This window comes from Dermacentor albipictus, chromosome 5 (assembly GCF_038994185.2).
Source record: "Dermacentor albipictus isolate Rhodes 1998 colony chromosome 5, USDA_Dalb.pri_finalv2, whole genome shotgun sequence".
NCBI lineage: Eukaryota > Metazoa > Arthropoda > Arachnida > Ixodida > Ixodidae > Dermacentor > Dermacentor albipictus.
The window spans coordinates 9512742-9529106 of record NC_091825.1 but is presented as its reverse complement, the minus strand read 5'-3'; the positions used below and the strand labels follow the sequence as shown (position 1 = coordinate 9529106).

General features: G+C 46.4%; 1 protein-coding gene across 9 annotated transcripts in view; it reads right to left on the bottom strand.

Moving 5' to 3' along the window:
• tefu (Serine/threonine-protein kinase tefu) overlaps positions 1 to 16365 on the bottom strand; it is a 1084056-nt gene that overhangs the window by 215640 nt on the left and 852051 nt on the right. For all 9 annotated transcript variants that reach the window (XM_070538252.1, XM_070538256.1, XM_070538258.1 and 6 more), the window contains 2 exons: positions 12378 to 12525; positions 9210 to 9292 (listed from right to left, as the gene is read on the bottom strand). In XM_070538252.1, coding sequence (XP_070394353.1) covers positions 9210 to 9292; positions 12378 to 12525 — 231 coding nt within the window. The remainder of the gene's footprint in view (positions 1 to 9209; positions 9293 to 12377; positions 12526 to 16365) is intronic.

Sequence of the window (16365 nt, the reverse complement as noted above, 5' to 3'; positions counted from 1 at the left end):
AATAATTGACCTAGATAACTATACTCCTGCATAGTCTCTAGAGGCTGACTGGCAATCATAAATTCCTGTTCCCTTACCAGGCTATTAACTTTACCTTTGTCTTCTGCATATTAATCTTCAACCCTACTCTTACACTTTTTCGGCTATTTGGTGCCACTGATGAATTGAGAATTAGAGCAATTTTCGGAGAGCAAAATGTTAATTTTGGAGCGTATTGGAGCAAATAAATGCCAACAGATCGGCATGTCCTGGCCTATCTTGAACACATAAAATTGACAAGCATAATTTTAGAAAGTATTCGCTCGCTATAAAACAATGCTGCTCTGCCTCAGAAAAACAATGGAAACCTAAATTTGGATATCCCTTTAGGTTAAATGAAGACAAGAAGCCTTTCCCACAGCGTGCTGTAATTAGTTTATTTCATTATGAGTGAAGCCGTTCATACCTTGCCTTTTACATCTTCTGAATTTCTTATTGACAGCTGCCGTCTTAGCCATATTTTCAGTAAGGCTAGAGCTAGCAACATCCAGAAATACCTGGCAAGACTCAATGCCATCAATGCCCTTCCGAGCCAGGCCAGCATTGTTGAGCCCCTGGTAACACTCGAACATTGCTTTAGACGACACCAACGGTCTGAGTTTCCTCGTAAAGCTGAAGCCTATCCTCAGCAAATGGCCGATTCATAACTGGCGCTGACTGATTATTCGGACACCAACAACTCAGATAAGCGCAGTTATTCGGATTACTCGGCACTGTGTATGTCCGTGTGTGTCTTGTTTTGTCCAGTCTTTTAATCGCGCTACCGTACACCCCTTGAAGAATTGAATTTAAAGGGCCGCAAGCTTTTCAAGCATAATACCTCATCCACATTTGATTAAATCCACTGTTATTCCATCTACTCCTGTAGCTTTTTCTCGGAACATGTCTTGCAAGGCCAATCTAGCTTCATCGCTAGTTACATAAGGTGATAATGGAAAAGAGAGTAGTCTAGAGGAATTCGAAATCCCACACCGGAAGAAGTAAAGAAAGCCTTGGGAGCTATGCAAAGGGGGAAGGCAGCTGGGGAGGATCAGGTAACAGGAGATTTGCTGAAGGATGGCGGGCAGATTGTTCTAGAGAAACTGGCCACCGTGTATACGCAATGCTTCATGACCTCGAGCGTACCGGAATCTTGGAAGAACGCTAACATAATCCTAATCCATAAGAAAGGGGACGCCAAAGACTTGAAAAATTATAGACCGATCAGCTTACTGTCAGTTGCCTACAAACTATTTACTAAGGTAATTGCAAATAGAATCAGGAACACCTTAGACTTCTGTCAAGCAAAGGACCAGGCAGGATTCCGTAAAGGCTACTCAACAATAGACCATATTCACACTATCAATCAGGTGATAGAAAAATGTGCAGAATATAACCAACCTTTATATATAGCTTTCATTGATTACGAGAAAGCGTTTGATTCAGTCGAAACCTCAGCAGTCATGGAGGCATTGCAGAATCAGGGTGTAGACGAGATGTATGTAAAAATACTGAAAGATATCTATAGCAGCTGCACAGCCACCATAGTCCTCCATAAAGAAAGCAACAAAATCCCAACAAAGAAAGGCGTCAGGCAGGGAGATACGATCTCTCCAATGCTATTCACAGCGTGTTTACAGGAGCTATTCAGAGACCTGGATTGGGAAGAATTGGGGATAAAAGTTAATGGAGAATACCTCAGTAACTTGCCATTCACTGATGATATTGTCACGTGGTAGCGACGTTAAAGAACACAGTAGCAGTACTGTGAAAGACAAAACTAGCTTTTATTGGACGAACCTGTGCCCACAAAACAGGCTACACTTAAAGCGCAGCGATAGCGGCGAACACAGTCGGTGATCGTCGAAAATCTGATCAGCGGGTCAAGCGCGTCGGCTTTTATAGAGCAGTCGACGAATGTTGCAGACTAATCGTTCGGACCCGCGTGCCTTCCACAAAGTTCGACACCATTCGCGTTACGTTAGAATGCTTCGCGTTAGAATGCGTCGCGTTAGAATGGCTTGGACGAGCTCTGCTGTAAAAGCCGTTCCTCTGTCGGTGATAAGGAATTCTGGGGCACCATGTCGCAGCAGGATGTTCTCGACGAAAAATTTCGCCACTTCGGCTGCGCTGCCTTTTGGTAGAGCTTTAGTATCAGCAAAGCGGGTGAGATAGTCCGTCGCCACGACGATCCACTTATTCCCGGATGTTGACATCGGAAACGGCCCCAACAAATCCATCCCGATCTGCTGGAATGGTCGGTGAGGAGGTTCGATCGGCTGTAGTAATCCTGCTGGCCTTGTCGGTGGTGTCTTGCGTTGCTGACACTCTCGGCATGTCTTGACGTAAAGGGCGACGTCGGCGGTCAGATGCGGCCAGTAATACCTTTCCTGTATTCTCGACAGCGTCCGGGAGAATCCGAGGTGCCCAGCGGTTGGATCGTCGTGTAGGGCGTGCAGTATTTCTGGACGCAGCGCTGACGGTACAACAAGAAGGTAGCTGGCACGGACTGGTGAGAAGTTCTTCTTCACGAGCAGGTTGTTTTGTAGCGTGAACGAAGACAATCCACGCTTAAATGCTCTAGGGACAACGTCGGTGTGCCCTTCCAAATACTCGACTAGGGTTTTTAGTTCCGAGTCTCCTCATTGCTGTTCGGCGAAGTCTTTCGCGCTTATTATTTCAAGGAAGGCGTCGTCATCCTCGTCATCTTGCGGCGGCGGGTCAATGGGGGCGCGTGATAGGCAATCAGCATCTGAGTGTTTTCGTCCAGAATTGTATGTTACAGTGATGTCGTATTCTTGTACTCTGAGGCTCCACCGTGCCAGCCGTCCTGAAGGGTCCTTTAAGTTAGCTAGCCAACACAACGCGTGACGGGCGCTGACCACTTTGAATGGCCTGCCATATAGGTAAGGGCGAAATTTCGCTGTAGCCCAAATGATGGCAAGGCATTCCTTTAAAGTTGTAGAATAATTGCCTTCCGCTTTTGACAACGACCGGCTAGCGTAAGCTATCACGTGTTCATGTCCATCTTTTCTCAGGACTAGGATGGCACCGAGGCCTAGGCTACTGGCGTCAGTGTGGATTTCGGTATCGGCGTGCTCGTCGAAGTGCGCAAGTACGGGCAGCGACTGCATACGTCGTTTCAGTTCTTCAAATGCGTCGTCTTGCGGCGTTTCCCACTTGAACTCAACAAGCCTCGAAGCCTTGTGAAAAGTCCTTGACAAAGCGCCTGTAGTAGGCACAAGTGCCAAGAAATCTACGCACTGCTTTCATGTCGGTGGGCTGCGGGAACTTTGCGATGGCAGCTGTCTTCTGCGGGTCAGGGCGGACTCCAGACTTGCTGATGACGTGGCCTAGGATTAGAAGCTCATCGTAAGTGAAGCGGCACTTTTCTGGCTTCAGAGTGAGCCCTGATGACTTGATGGCCTCTAGTACTGTGACAAGCCACCTAAGGTGATCGTCGAAATTTCCGGCGAATACAACGACGTCATCCAAGTAAACGAGACAGGTCTGCCACTTCAATCCTGCTAAAACCGTGTCCATCACGCGTTGGAACGTTGCAGGCGCTGAGCACAGTCCAAATGGCATAACCTTGAACTCATAGAGGCCGTCTGGCGTGATGAAGGCGGTCTTTTCGCGATCCCTTTCGTCGACTTCTATTTGCCAGTAGCCAGACTTGAGGTCCATCGATGAGAAGTATTTAGCATTGCAGAGCCGACCCAATGTGTCGTCTATCCGTGGGAGGGGGTATACGTCTTTCTTCGTGATTTTGTTCAGTCAACGATAATCGACGCAGAAACGTAGGGTTCCGTCCTTTTTGTTCACTAAAACAACTGGAGATGCCCACAGGCTTTTCGACGGCTGGATGATGTCGTCGCGCAGCATTTCGTCGACTTGTTGTCTTATAGCTTCGCGTTCTTGCGTCGAAACTCGGTAAGGGCTCTGGCGGAGTGGTCGAGCGCACTCTTCGATTATTATGCGATGCTTTGCGACTGGTGTCTGTCGAATCTTCGATGACGTCGAAAAGCAGTCTTTGTGTTGTCGAAGCAGACTTCTGAGCTGTTGCCGCTAAATCACGGGGAGACTTGGATTTATGTCGAAGTCTGGCTCGGGAACTACGGACGTCGGGGTGGATGCGACAGAATCGGAGAGGACAAACGCATTGCTCGTTTCCAGAATTTCCTCGATGTATGCGATTGTCATGCCCTTGTTGATGTGCTTGAACTCCTGGCTGAAGTTTGTCAGTAACACTTTCGTGTTTCCTCCGTGCAGTCGAGCGAACCCTCTTGCGACGCATATTTCACGGTCGAGCAGTAGACGTTGGTCACCTTCGATGACGCCTTCTACGTCAGCGGGTACTTCGGTGCCAACCGAAATAACAATGCTGGAGTGAGGCGGGATGCTTACTTGATCTTCGAGCACACTCAACGCGTGGTGACTACGAAGGCTCTCCAGCGGTATCGCTTTATCTTCCGACAGCGTTATTGACTTCGACTTCAGATCGATGATTGCGCCGTGTTGGTTCAGGAAGTCCATACCGAGAATGACGGCTCGTGAACACTGTTGGAGGATAACGAAGGTGGCAGGGTAAGTCCGGTCATGAATGGTTATTCTTGCCGTGCAGATTCCAGTCGGCGTAATCAGGTGTCCTCCAGCGGTGCGAATTTGAGGGCCTTCCCATGCAGTCTTAACCTTCTTCAACTGGGCGGCGATGTGTCCACTCATGACGGAGTAATCAGCACCTGTGTCCACTAAGGCGGTAACTGTGTGGCCGTCGAGAAGCACGTCGAGGTCGGTGGTTCTTTGTCTGGTGTTGCAGTTAGGTCTTGGCGTCGGATCACGGCTGCGTCGTGTTGAAATGAAGCTGGAGCGTCGCGTCGTCCAGACGTCTTTCGTCGGTGTAGTCTTGGCTTGCTGACTTCGTCAGGACGGCGGCGTGTCGTCATTAGGTCGTTGAGATGGTTTCTTCGTCGACTTGGCGGCGGAGGATCTTCGTCAGTTCGACGAACAGCAACTGCACTTCAATCGGTTGCTGCTTTTAGTTTTCCGGATATGGACTCGCAGAGCGGCCCCGAGCTGGACCAGTGTATGGTCAGCGCTGCGGTGACAGGTAGCGGCCTGGTGACGGCGAACGGGACGGTCGTCGAGAGTTCCACTGAGTGGCGGCTAGGTAATTGGCGATTTCACGTGGGCGCTCCCCAAGCTGTGGATGCGGCGCGTTGACGGCGAACCCTCTCAGTCCCAAGTCGCGGTATGGGCATCAGCGGTACACATGGCCGGCTTCTCCGCAGTGATAGCAGAGCGGGCGGTGGTCGGGGGCTAGCCAAATGTCCGTCTTCCTCGCGTAGGTGCGCTGGGCGACGTATTGGCGCGCCGGCGGGGGCGGCGGCGGACGACGGAATTGCGACGTTGCAGGACCCTGGCGCGGTCGCGCAGGGGGGCCTTGACGGCGGGCGGTGGCGGCGGCGTAGGCCATTGCTTCCGGCTGTGCTGATTCTGGTTCCACCTCAGAAACTCCGAAGGATCGGTACACCTCTTCTTTCACGATGTCGGCGATCAAGGCCACTTGAGGCTGTGACGAAGGCAAGACCTTGCGCAGTTCTTCGCGCACAATGGCCCTGATGGTCTCGCGCAGATCTTCCGTGGCCAGTGATTGAATTCCTGCGTAGTGAGTAGAGCTTGTACGGCCGCTGAATTGCCATTTCCGCATTTTGAGTGTCTTCTCTATGCTGGTTGCCTCGCGAAGGAACTCTTCTACAGTCTTTGGTGGGCTTCGTACCATTGCGCCGAAAAGTTCTTCCTTCACACCATGCATGAGAAGGCGGACTTTCTTCTCCTCGGGCATATCCGGGTCGGCGTGGCGGAAGAGACGGTTCATTTCTTCCGTGAAGATGGACACGTTCTCGTTAGGTAGCTGCACTCGGGCGTCCAGCATGGCTTCGGCCCTTTCCTTGCGCACGACGCTCGTAAAGGTGCGCAGGAAGCCGCTACGGAAGAGGTCCCATGTCGTCAAGGTCGACTCCCGGTTCTCAAACCACGTTTTGGCGGCATCTTCTAAGGCGAAGTATACATGCCGCAGCTTGTCGTTGGAGTCCCAGTTGTTAAAACTCGCTATTCGCTCGTAGGTCTCCAGCCAGGATTCTGGGTCTTCAGTCGCTGCTCCATGGAAGGTCGGTGGGTCTCGAGGTTGTTGTAGAATAACGGGGGACGCTGGGGCAGCCTTTGGGGTTGCTTTGACCAGGATCTTCTTTGTCGACTCAGGTAGAAGTCCTTGCTCTGGGGGCAGTCCTTGCAGTCTGCGGCTAGCACGCTGGTCTTGGGCGATGGTAGTTTTGTCCTCGGGCTTTGGGCTTGGATCGTGGCTTTGCGGGGGCGTTCGGTACATGAACGCACTAGCACCTCCACCAGATGTCACGTGATAGTGACGATAAAGAACACAGTAGCAGTACTGTGAAAAGACAAAACTAGCTTTTATTGGGCGAACCTGTGCCCACAAAACAGGCTACACTTAAAGCGCAACGATAGCGGCGAACACAGTCGGCGATCGTCGAAAATCTGATCAGCGGGTCAAGCGCGTCGGCTTTTATAGAGGAGTCGTCGAATGTTCTAGAGTAATCGTTCGGACCCGCGTGCCTTCCACAAAGTTCTATACCATTCGCGTTATGCGATGAAATCAGATAACACAAGGTTCGGCGACAATAGACAGCCGGGTAGAAGCATCGATAACTTTCCAGAAACGTCGGATACATGCAGGCGCATCCCTCGCTGTGCGATTACAGTTGTTAAGCGGCGAAACGTGGTCGCCCGATAAACGTAAGTGCACGTGTCAATATTGCCTTGCTTAGTAACTCAGGGAACCAATTGCAATGCAAGCTCACTGACCTGGAGAGGCAAAGCAGAAGGATGGGTCTAAAAATTAATCTGCAGAAAACTAAAGTAATGTTTAAGAGTCCCGGAAGAGAACAGCAGTTTACGATAGGTAGTGAGGCACTGGTAGTGGTAAGGGAATACATCTACTTAGGACAGGTAGTGACTGCGGATCCGGATCATGAGACTGAAATAATCAGAAGAATAAGAATGGGCTGGGGTGCATTTGGCAGGCATTCCCAGATCATGAACAGCAGGTTGCCATTATCCCTCAAGAAAAAAGTTTATAACAGCTGTGTCTTACCAGTACTCACGTACGGGGCAGAAACCTGGAGGCTTACGAAAAGGGTTCTACTTAAATTGAGGACTACGTAACGAGTTATGGAAAGAAGAATGATGGGTGTAACATTAAGGGATAAGAAAAGAGCAGATTGGGTGAGGGAACAAAGGCAAGTTAATGACATCTTAGTTGAAAAAAAAAAGAAGAAATGGGCATGGGCAGGACATGTAATGAGGAGGGAAGATAACCGATGGTCATTAAGAGTTACGGAATGGATTACAAGGAAAGGGAAGCGTAGCAGAGGGCGGCAGACAGTTAGGTGGGCGGATGAGATTAAGTTTACAGGGACAACATGGCTACAATTAGTACATGACCGGGGTAGTTGGAGAAGTATGGGAGAGGCCTTTGCCCTGCAGTGGGCGTAACAAGGCTGATGATGATGATGACATGAAGTGATAAGTTATCTGTATCTTGTTTATCGCTACTTTGAATGAAGGTTGCATGGCTGCTCTGGGTACTGTACAGGTCAGCATATAATTCTTCTGCTGCTCTTGCTATATCATTAAAATTGCTGATGACCTTACGCTACTTATCTTTCACAGCATACATCTTGCCTTGTCCTATACCAAGTTTTCTTCTCGCTGATTTCAAGCTATGGCCCTATATTACTGCTTTCTCAGTTTTTTTCCAACATAATAATATCAAATATCCCTTACTTATTTATCAGTTTTGACAGTTCGGCAAATTCTATCTGATCTCTTGAGTTAGGCACTTTCATGTTTTGTCATTTCTTTATTAGGTCCGTTGTTACTTGGGAGAGCTTGTCCATTATTTCAACACCTGCTCTAAGGCTATTTGGGTGAGAAAGCCAAGCGTGACCCACAATCGTGATACACACGATAGTGAGTCAAGTGTTTCTTTGACACTGTTCGGACCAAGTCCTCAACATGCCACCTCGTTGGGCCAGCACATATCTCGGATTGACTCGAGTCCTCTACATTCTCAAATGATAGAATCGGGCATATACTACAAAATTAAACAGCAGTGTGTTGGTAAAATCTTTTCTCTTTTCTTTTAATATGGCCTGCCAGACAACTTGATCAATTCCAATGGTCCTGTCGAGGACGAATCAATGAAACCCGGTTGCATTCAGATTGCACCTGCGCATAGCTACAGTAATCTGAACTTTAACTGAACAAGTGCTATCAAGAGATTGGCCTTCCAGATAACAGAACAACTCTGGATGTGCGTGTTGAACTCTCTGCTCAGTGAAACAAAGAAAAACAAGACGAAAGCTGGGAGTGGTTTAGTGACCGTGAGCGATATTCATCTGCCAGGGAAAGTGACGTCTGTTCTTCAGAAAGGACCTAAGTTTATTTTAGAACCAAAGGTGCCGCCGCATGAACTGATCGTAGTCAATCATTGAATTGCTAGTAAGGCCGACGCAAAAGAGCAAGAAAGGTGAGGGAGTTGACTGCCTTCTGGTTACCCGAAGCCTACATGGCATACGGAAATGTCAGCCAGAGGCATTGTCTCATTCTTTAGGAATAATAGCCTAACACTTCTTCAAGCTGATAAGGAGGATAGGTTTGTTGTTATGTCGGACGATAACTTTTTGGAAAAAGCAACTCAGGCGATTGAAAATAATTTCTCCCCCATTCCAGTAAAGGTGCTCTGTCCCATTGTCCTCTCATGTGTGTTTTGTGTTATTTTTTTGCGCACTAAAAATAGGAACAACTGCTCACTGAGAAAATCCAGAAGTACATGTTACTGGGCTAGTAGGTTCATAATGCTATATAGACAATAAATACGATCGCTTTCATATTCGCGATCATATTTATGGTCTACTCACTGAGACAAGTTTACCCTTTTGCAAACATTTCCAAGACTGACTGTTGGTCGTCCATCATGTTGACTGGATAACTTAGTGCAAAAAGTTTCCATTTCCACAAGGATGAACCCTCATCTGTGCCCAATTTCGTGTGTTAGACTTCCAGTCAAGCAAAATTTCACATCACAAAGCGCTTGGGGATACCATGCTCACCTCAACATTTTGTGTCAGCACAGGTATACGGTCCATCGGGCCCAACTTGAGCAGTGGTGTGTCTCTGGGAAGTCGCACAGCAGCTGGTAGGGGGGAAGAAAAGACATGCCATGGTGTCACTCTTTCCGATGACCTGGCATATCACCTTCATGCTGCACCTGCTCAGAACAAAACTGCATCTGCCATGTGGGAGCCGTGACAATCTGAGCTTGTTCAAGGTCATGCTAGCAGATTCATCCCCTCTTCATGTCTGTATACCAGTGTTTCATTAGTAGGAGTTGAATCAGGCCCATTGTCTTTTGCATATAGTCACTGCAACGTAAACATGTCTTTATTTCACAAGTCATCATCTGAATTGCAAAGCATGTCCGCTCATTCCTCTGCCCAGCAGACAAGGACAAAAGCAGGCTCTCTTTTTGTACCTTGTCACGAGGTAACAGAATGAACAAGTGTATTCCAGGGACCTGGCATACTTTTTGGATTATAGGTGGCATCCGAACTTTCGCGAGTTTCGAAGAAAAAAATTCGTACATAAGTCGTAGCAATTTATGAGACGCACCTATTCAGTTAACTCGGTCGCCATAATGAATTGATGCATGCATGTACACTTGTCATCAAATGCCCAACTTGGCCATTTTAGGGCACTAAATTTTCCATAAACAAGATTTTTATAACATGCAAAATACTACGAGAAAGATATCTTCAACCAACACTTTTCTTACACGCAGTAAACCAATATTTAATGCATCTTACTCAAATCCTCGTCCTCCGATGCACTGTCAATAACTTCAGCCACTTCAGCTGGCAGCATGGCTGGGTAACCATTGCCAACCTCTGAACAACTTTTACGGCGACTTTGTAGGCACATTATGGCTTTGCTGCTGCAGCGCAGCATCTGCTCAAGACAATCAAGCAAATGATCACAACACGCCTGGACACATTTATACAAAATGTAAAATGGAAACTGCAAGCACTGTGGCTTCTCCTGCAGGTAACCTAACGAATGAAAACAGGAATTGTATGCTTTTGTAAAGAAGTTGACACTTTTACAAGACTTAACGAGTCTGTGAATACTCTTGCTCTGTCAAGTTTTCATTTCTTTATGTGTTTTACGGCAGACAGTACTGCATAGCCACTTCAGCCCCTTTTGAAAGCAATGGCTGCTGCTTCAGAAGCTTAAGAAAGAACGTACAAAGCTGGCAGATGTTGGGGCAATGAAACATAGGAAACTCGAAGTCATGCCATATGTGTATAAAGTGAGCCATAACTTCAAAAAGATTGCGGCCTAACAGGGAGTAAGTTCAGCGTTTTCTGCTCCTTGCAAGCTTTCGGGTCTGTGCTGGCGCATTTCTCAAGGCAGGGCAAGGAACCACATTTGCACAATGCAGCAGGAAAACCGTTTCATGGCATGTGTTGCACAGGTGGTGTATAAGTTCCCTATCACATGCAAGAGAGTTTACATAGGCCGAACCGGTCGATGTATTAATGACTGGCTGCTTGAGCACCATTCCTCCCTGGGGTCCGATGACTGTGCAAACTTGCCTTGCCATTGCAATGAATGTGGCTGTTACCCATTGTTCAGCAATGTGACGATTCTTGGTAGAGGCAAGGGCAAAGAAGAGGTTATTAGGTGACAAAAGCATTAGTACAACCTCGGTGTGCTTACTTGAAAAAGAATTTGCTTCTTTAGGTCGATCACGATAGATGTGATATTTTGTCTTTTCATTGCTCTGTGATTAGTGATGCTGCTGTTGTGTATATTCTGCTGACCTTGCTGGGACTATGCCATTTCTAATAAAGCTCAGTTGATATTCCAGTCATTGTGGTGTGAACATCTATTCTTGTCCTTTGTCTTTTGTGACTGGTTTTTTTCCTTCAACTATGTACCAACTGGCCCGGATGGCAACCCTTCTGCAGAACACACCGCGCACAAAGCTGCAAGCCATCGGCCCACCTAGACTGAGCCCCCAAAGCAGATCGCTTTCAAGATAAAGTCCATGTGACCGAAGTTTAACACCCCCTCCTTCTTTCCCCAGTGTCGTGAGCCCAATGCAAGCCGGCGCGTTTCTACCCCCCTTCCTCCTTTGTGCACACGAGATTGAGTTGCCATTGTTGGCTTGCCATTGCATGCTTTCCCCCGCACACACAGCATACGGCGTGTGGGCACGATGTTATCACGAGATGAATACGATGTGTCCATATCGCAAACAAAACCTATAGCAACTGCCAGAAACCCAATGCGCCTCTGCCTACCTTCTTCCTCCATGACGCTTTGCCTCATTTCTGCTTCCCCACTTCGCTCAAAGTCACCTAGCCTTTCCTCTAGGTTGCGTTGCTTTGTTGCATGCTCAGTGTACTCCTTCATACTTTCACTAAGCTCGGAGCTTGCATCGATGACCTGTGAGGTGGCAGATGCATGCTTGAACTCCCCAGTGAACTTTTTCGAGCAGCACTAAGGTACAGAAAGATTTTTAAGATCATTAGGTGAGATGACATTGTTTGTAGCGGCTCGTCGATTTGCAAAGAAGCACAAAACATCCATCATGGCCTGGATGAAACCAAGCAAGAGTACCCCTTGAAGATAGTTCTCTATTAAGTTCAGCTAAATAAATGCTGTTTATGTCATTTTGTCCCCGTTTTAAGTCTACTTCATTTATCACTTTGAAGTACGGTATTTGGATGCACTTGGTCATGTTGCCAATTATTTTTCTGATAAGATAAACTTCTGATAGGATGAACAAATTTTCATCATCCTTTCGAGTTCATCTTAAAGGGAGTCTACTCAACGCTATTTACATGGTGGGAGCGAAAGTGACCCAGTTGCATGCATGTGCGCGTAGGAAAGCGGATTAAAGGGGGGGGGGGCGCACGCTTCTACCACTCACTGTACAGTATGCATTATGGAAAAACACAGCCTTGGAACACCTGAGAGCCTTCACAGTGCTGCAGGGAGTCCCAACATTTCAATATCACCTATGCAATTAAAAGTATGATGAAGCTGGCTTTCAAACACAAGCAGTGTGATCATATCAAGTATGAAACCGTATAAAAAAAAAAGCTTGTGTTTCTGCTAGAAAAATCAGAGTAAGTACATTGCTATATGCCACATTCAATACCGAGTTCAACATGGCACTACAGCAGTAGGCTGTTGGTGTTTGTGATGCTTACTCTGCCCTCGTGGCACACTGGGTGGGTCCAAGTAGGCTAGATGAATGTATGCATCCATGAGCCGTTCGAGGGGTCCCAGAATCGTGGAGCAGAGATCGCCACCCTTGCGTAGCTGCGACACCAGGTAGCGAGCACCCTCCACACGGTCCTGTTAAGGGCAGAGCACAACTATGCAACATAACTGCAACATGCAATAGCTCCAAAGAGTGGCTAGTGTTCCACATTCTCACCTTGGGGTGGACAAGTAAGAGTCCCAAAGAATCAGCAATAATTACTAAGTAAAATGTAAGCTAGCCTCACAAACCAGCTTTTAGATCACACAGCCAAGCACTGTACATGGTAAACCATGTATGAATTAACAGAATAGGACTGACACTCCGAATGGAAAATATAAGAGAAAAATTACACAGTTTAGTGTGTATGCAATGTGACTTCACAATAAATATGCATCATCATCATCATCATCATCATTATAACCTGCCTGTTTTACGTCCACTGTAGGACGAAGGCCTCTCCCTGTGATCTCCCCCCTGTCCTGCGCCAACCGATTCCAACTAGCACCCACAAATTTCCTAATTTAATTGCCTCACCTAGTCTTCTGCCGTCCTTGACTATGCTTCCTTTCTCTTGGCACCCATTCTACAACCCTAATGGTCCGCTGGTTATCTAACCTATGCATTACATGACCTGCCCAACTCCATTTCTTTCTCTTAATGTCATTTAGAATAACAGCTATCCCTGTTTGCTCTCTGATCCACACTGCTCTCTTCCAGTCTCTTAATGTTATGCCTAACAATCTTCGTTCCATCACTCTTTGCATGGTCCTTAACTTGCTTGCGAGTTTCTTTGTCAGTCTCCAAGTTTGTGCCCCATATGTCAGCACCGGTAAAATGCACTGATTGTACACCTTCCTTTTCAATGATAATAGTAAGCTTCCAGTCAGGAGCTGACAATGTCTGCCGTATGTGCTCCAACCCATTTTAGTTCTTCTGTGAATTTCCTTCTCAAGGTCAGGGTTCCCTGTGATTAATTGACCTATGTAAACATACTCCTTCACCGACTCTAGAGATAGACTGGCAATCCTGAACTTTTGTTCCCTTGCCCAGTTATTCATGATTATCTTTGTGTTTTGTATATTAATCTTCAACCCCACTCTTACCCCCCTATTCAGAAAAGCAACTTAAGTTGAAGCCCATGCTTGACTTGATCTAAGTGACGCCTATCGTGAACGCGCCGAAGGAAACGCAGTGAGCGTCTGTGGGCATGTTAACGCCAGGCGTCAATTTAAATCAAGTCAAGCATGGGCTTTGACTTAAGTTGCATTTCTGAAAATGGGGTTACACACTCTCAGTTAAGGTCCTCAATTATTTGTTGTAACTCGTCTGCATTGTTGCTGAATAGAACAATCTCACTGGCAAATCGAAGATTGCTAAGGTATTCGCCATTATTCCTTACTCCTAAGCCTTCCCAGTTTAATAGCTTGAATACTTCTTTCCAAGCATGCAGTGAATAACATTAGAGAGATTTGTGCCTCCTTGTCTGACCCCTTTCTTTATAGGTATCTTCCTACTTTTCTTGTGCAGAATTAAGGTGGCTGTGAAATCTCTGTAGATATTTTCCAAGGTATCTACGTAAGCAGTCTGTGCTCCTTGATTACGTAATGCCTCTATGACTGCTGGTATCGCTACTGAATCAAATGCCTTTTGGTAATCTATGAAAGCCATATAGACAGGTTGATTGTGCTCTGCGGATTTCTCGATTACCTGATTGATGACATGGATGTGATCCATTGTAGAGTATCCCTTCCTAAAACCTGCCTGGTCCCCTGGTTGGCTGAAGTCCAGTGTTGCTATTATTCTATTGGAGATTTTCTTGGTAAATATTTTATATAATGCTGGGAGTTGAAATCGAGGGTTCGACGGAAGCCCGTCTGGTCGGGATAAAGTATGAAGTAATAAAACGAAGGACACCGAGCAACCAACAACCGACCCGTTGTGAACAAGGCTTCTGTAGCGAAGCCGAAGCATCTTTTAGATTGATTCATTTTTTAGCACTTCCGTTGGTCGGTGTCCTTCGTTTTATTACTTAATGCTGGGAGTAAGCTAATAGGCCTACAATTTAATTCTTTAACATCTCCCTTTTTGCGAATTAGAATAATGTTTGCATTCGTCCAGTTTTCTGGGACCCTCGAAGTCAACAGACACTTCGTATAGAGAGCCGCCAGTTTTTATCAATCATTATGTCTCCTCCATCTTTGATTAAATTAACTGTTATTCCATCTTCTCCTGCTGATTTTCCCCGTTTCATGTCTTCCATTCACTGGTTATGGAAGGAGCCTTTGTAACCTGTCCATTACCACTTCGAATGGAGGTGTCGTGGCTGCTTTGGGTACTGTACAGGTTGGTATAGAATTCTTCCACTGCTTGTATTATACCTTCGAGATTGCTGATGATACAGTCGAATCCGGATATATCGAATTTCATGGGGATGACAAAAAAGTTCGATATATAGGTAATTCAATATGTACAGGGTGCGACAGGTATTTGATAACACACATTTCGTGACCGCCCATCCTATAGCTACATAATAGCTGCGAATCCTTTTTTGCTGTAGGTAACCATGGCAGAACTTCAGCTAACTCAGCAAATGAAGAGGCATGCAGTTATCATGTCGTTGGCTGCAGGACACCCTGATTCAGAGATTGCAATATTCTTTAAAATTGCCCGATCATTCGTGTTCAAAGCTCGGAAAGAACTGGAGGCTGCCAAAGGTGATGTGGACGCTGTTTCACAAAGGAAACAACATTGTCAGTATTCTGACACTCTTATAACACCCAAATTCATTAGTCACATCCAAGGTATCATTGATGAAGATCCTGGCAAGTCGATAAGAGTGCTCGCCAAGGAGGTGGAGGTGGATGAGGCCACTGTCAGACTTGTGGTGCATGAGGACCTTCGCTACAAGACTTATGCTTTGCGGAGAGGATAGTTCTGGTCAGAGAAAACCAAGGAGAACTGCCTGACCAGATCTAAGCGTCTCCTGACCAAACTGAAACACCAGAGGAGCCTGGAATGTTGTAGTTCTTCTCCAATGAAAAAAACTTCGTCCAGTACCAGAAGCTGAACTGCAACAATGATTGGTGGCTGTGCAAAGGCCCAGAGGATGTTCCAACTGTCATGTGAACAAAATTTCTAGCATCAGTGATGGTACTGGGTGCCGCGAGCAGTGAAGGAGATGTGATGCCTCCACATTTTTTTCTACAAGGTGGCGAATGTTCCAAAGACACACCTCATCACAGCCTGCGGTCGGTTTCTGCAGCGTGTGGAGTCTCTGATTGCTGCTCTAGGTGGTTTCATTGAATGATGACATTCATTGCATGCATGGCCACCTGTAGAAAACATTAAATAGTCATAAGTTATCGGTACCCAGTATCTGTGTCTGTTTGTGTGTGGAGGCATCTTTGTTCTCAAATACCTGCCGCATCGGGTAACATAAAACTTTCACAGTAAAATTTTCAAGAAGACTTCACTGATGTTTGTTATACACCATAATTTGTTATATGTGGGTTCAATATATCAGTGTTCGACTGTATTACCCTGCTTAACTTTCAGTGCATACATCTTGGTTCGCACTATGACAAGTTTCCTTCTTACTGATTTCAGGCTGCATCCACTGTTTACGGCTTCCTCAGTCTTTCTCACGTTATAATTTCGAATGTCCCTTTATTTTGCCTTGTTGATTAGTTTTGACAGCTCTGCAAATTCTAGCTTATCTTTTTAGTTAGAAGCTTTCATTCTTAGTCGCTTATGTCGTTCTATGTCAAGTCCTTTGTTACTTGGGAGAGCTTGCCTACTGGTTGCCTTCACACTTTGCCTCCCACTTTGACTGCTGCCTCTAAAACCAACCAGTTACAGTTTCATTCATTACCTCTATGTCATCTTCATCTCTCTCTTCTAAGGCTGCATAAGTGTTTGCAAGTACAAGCCTG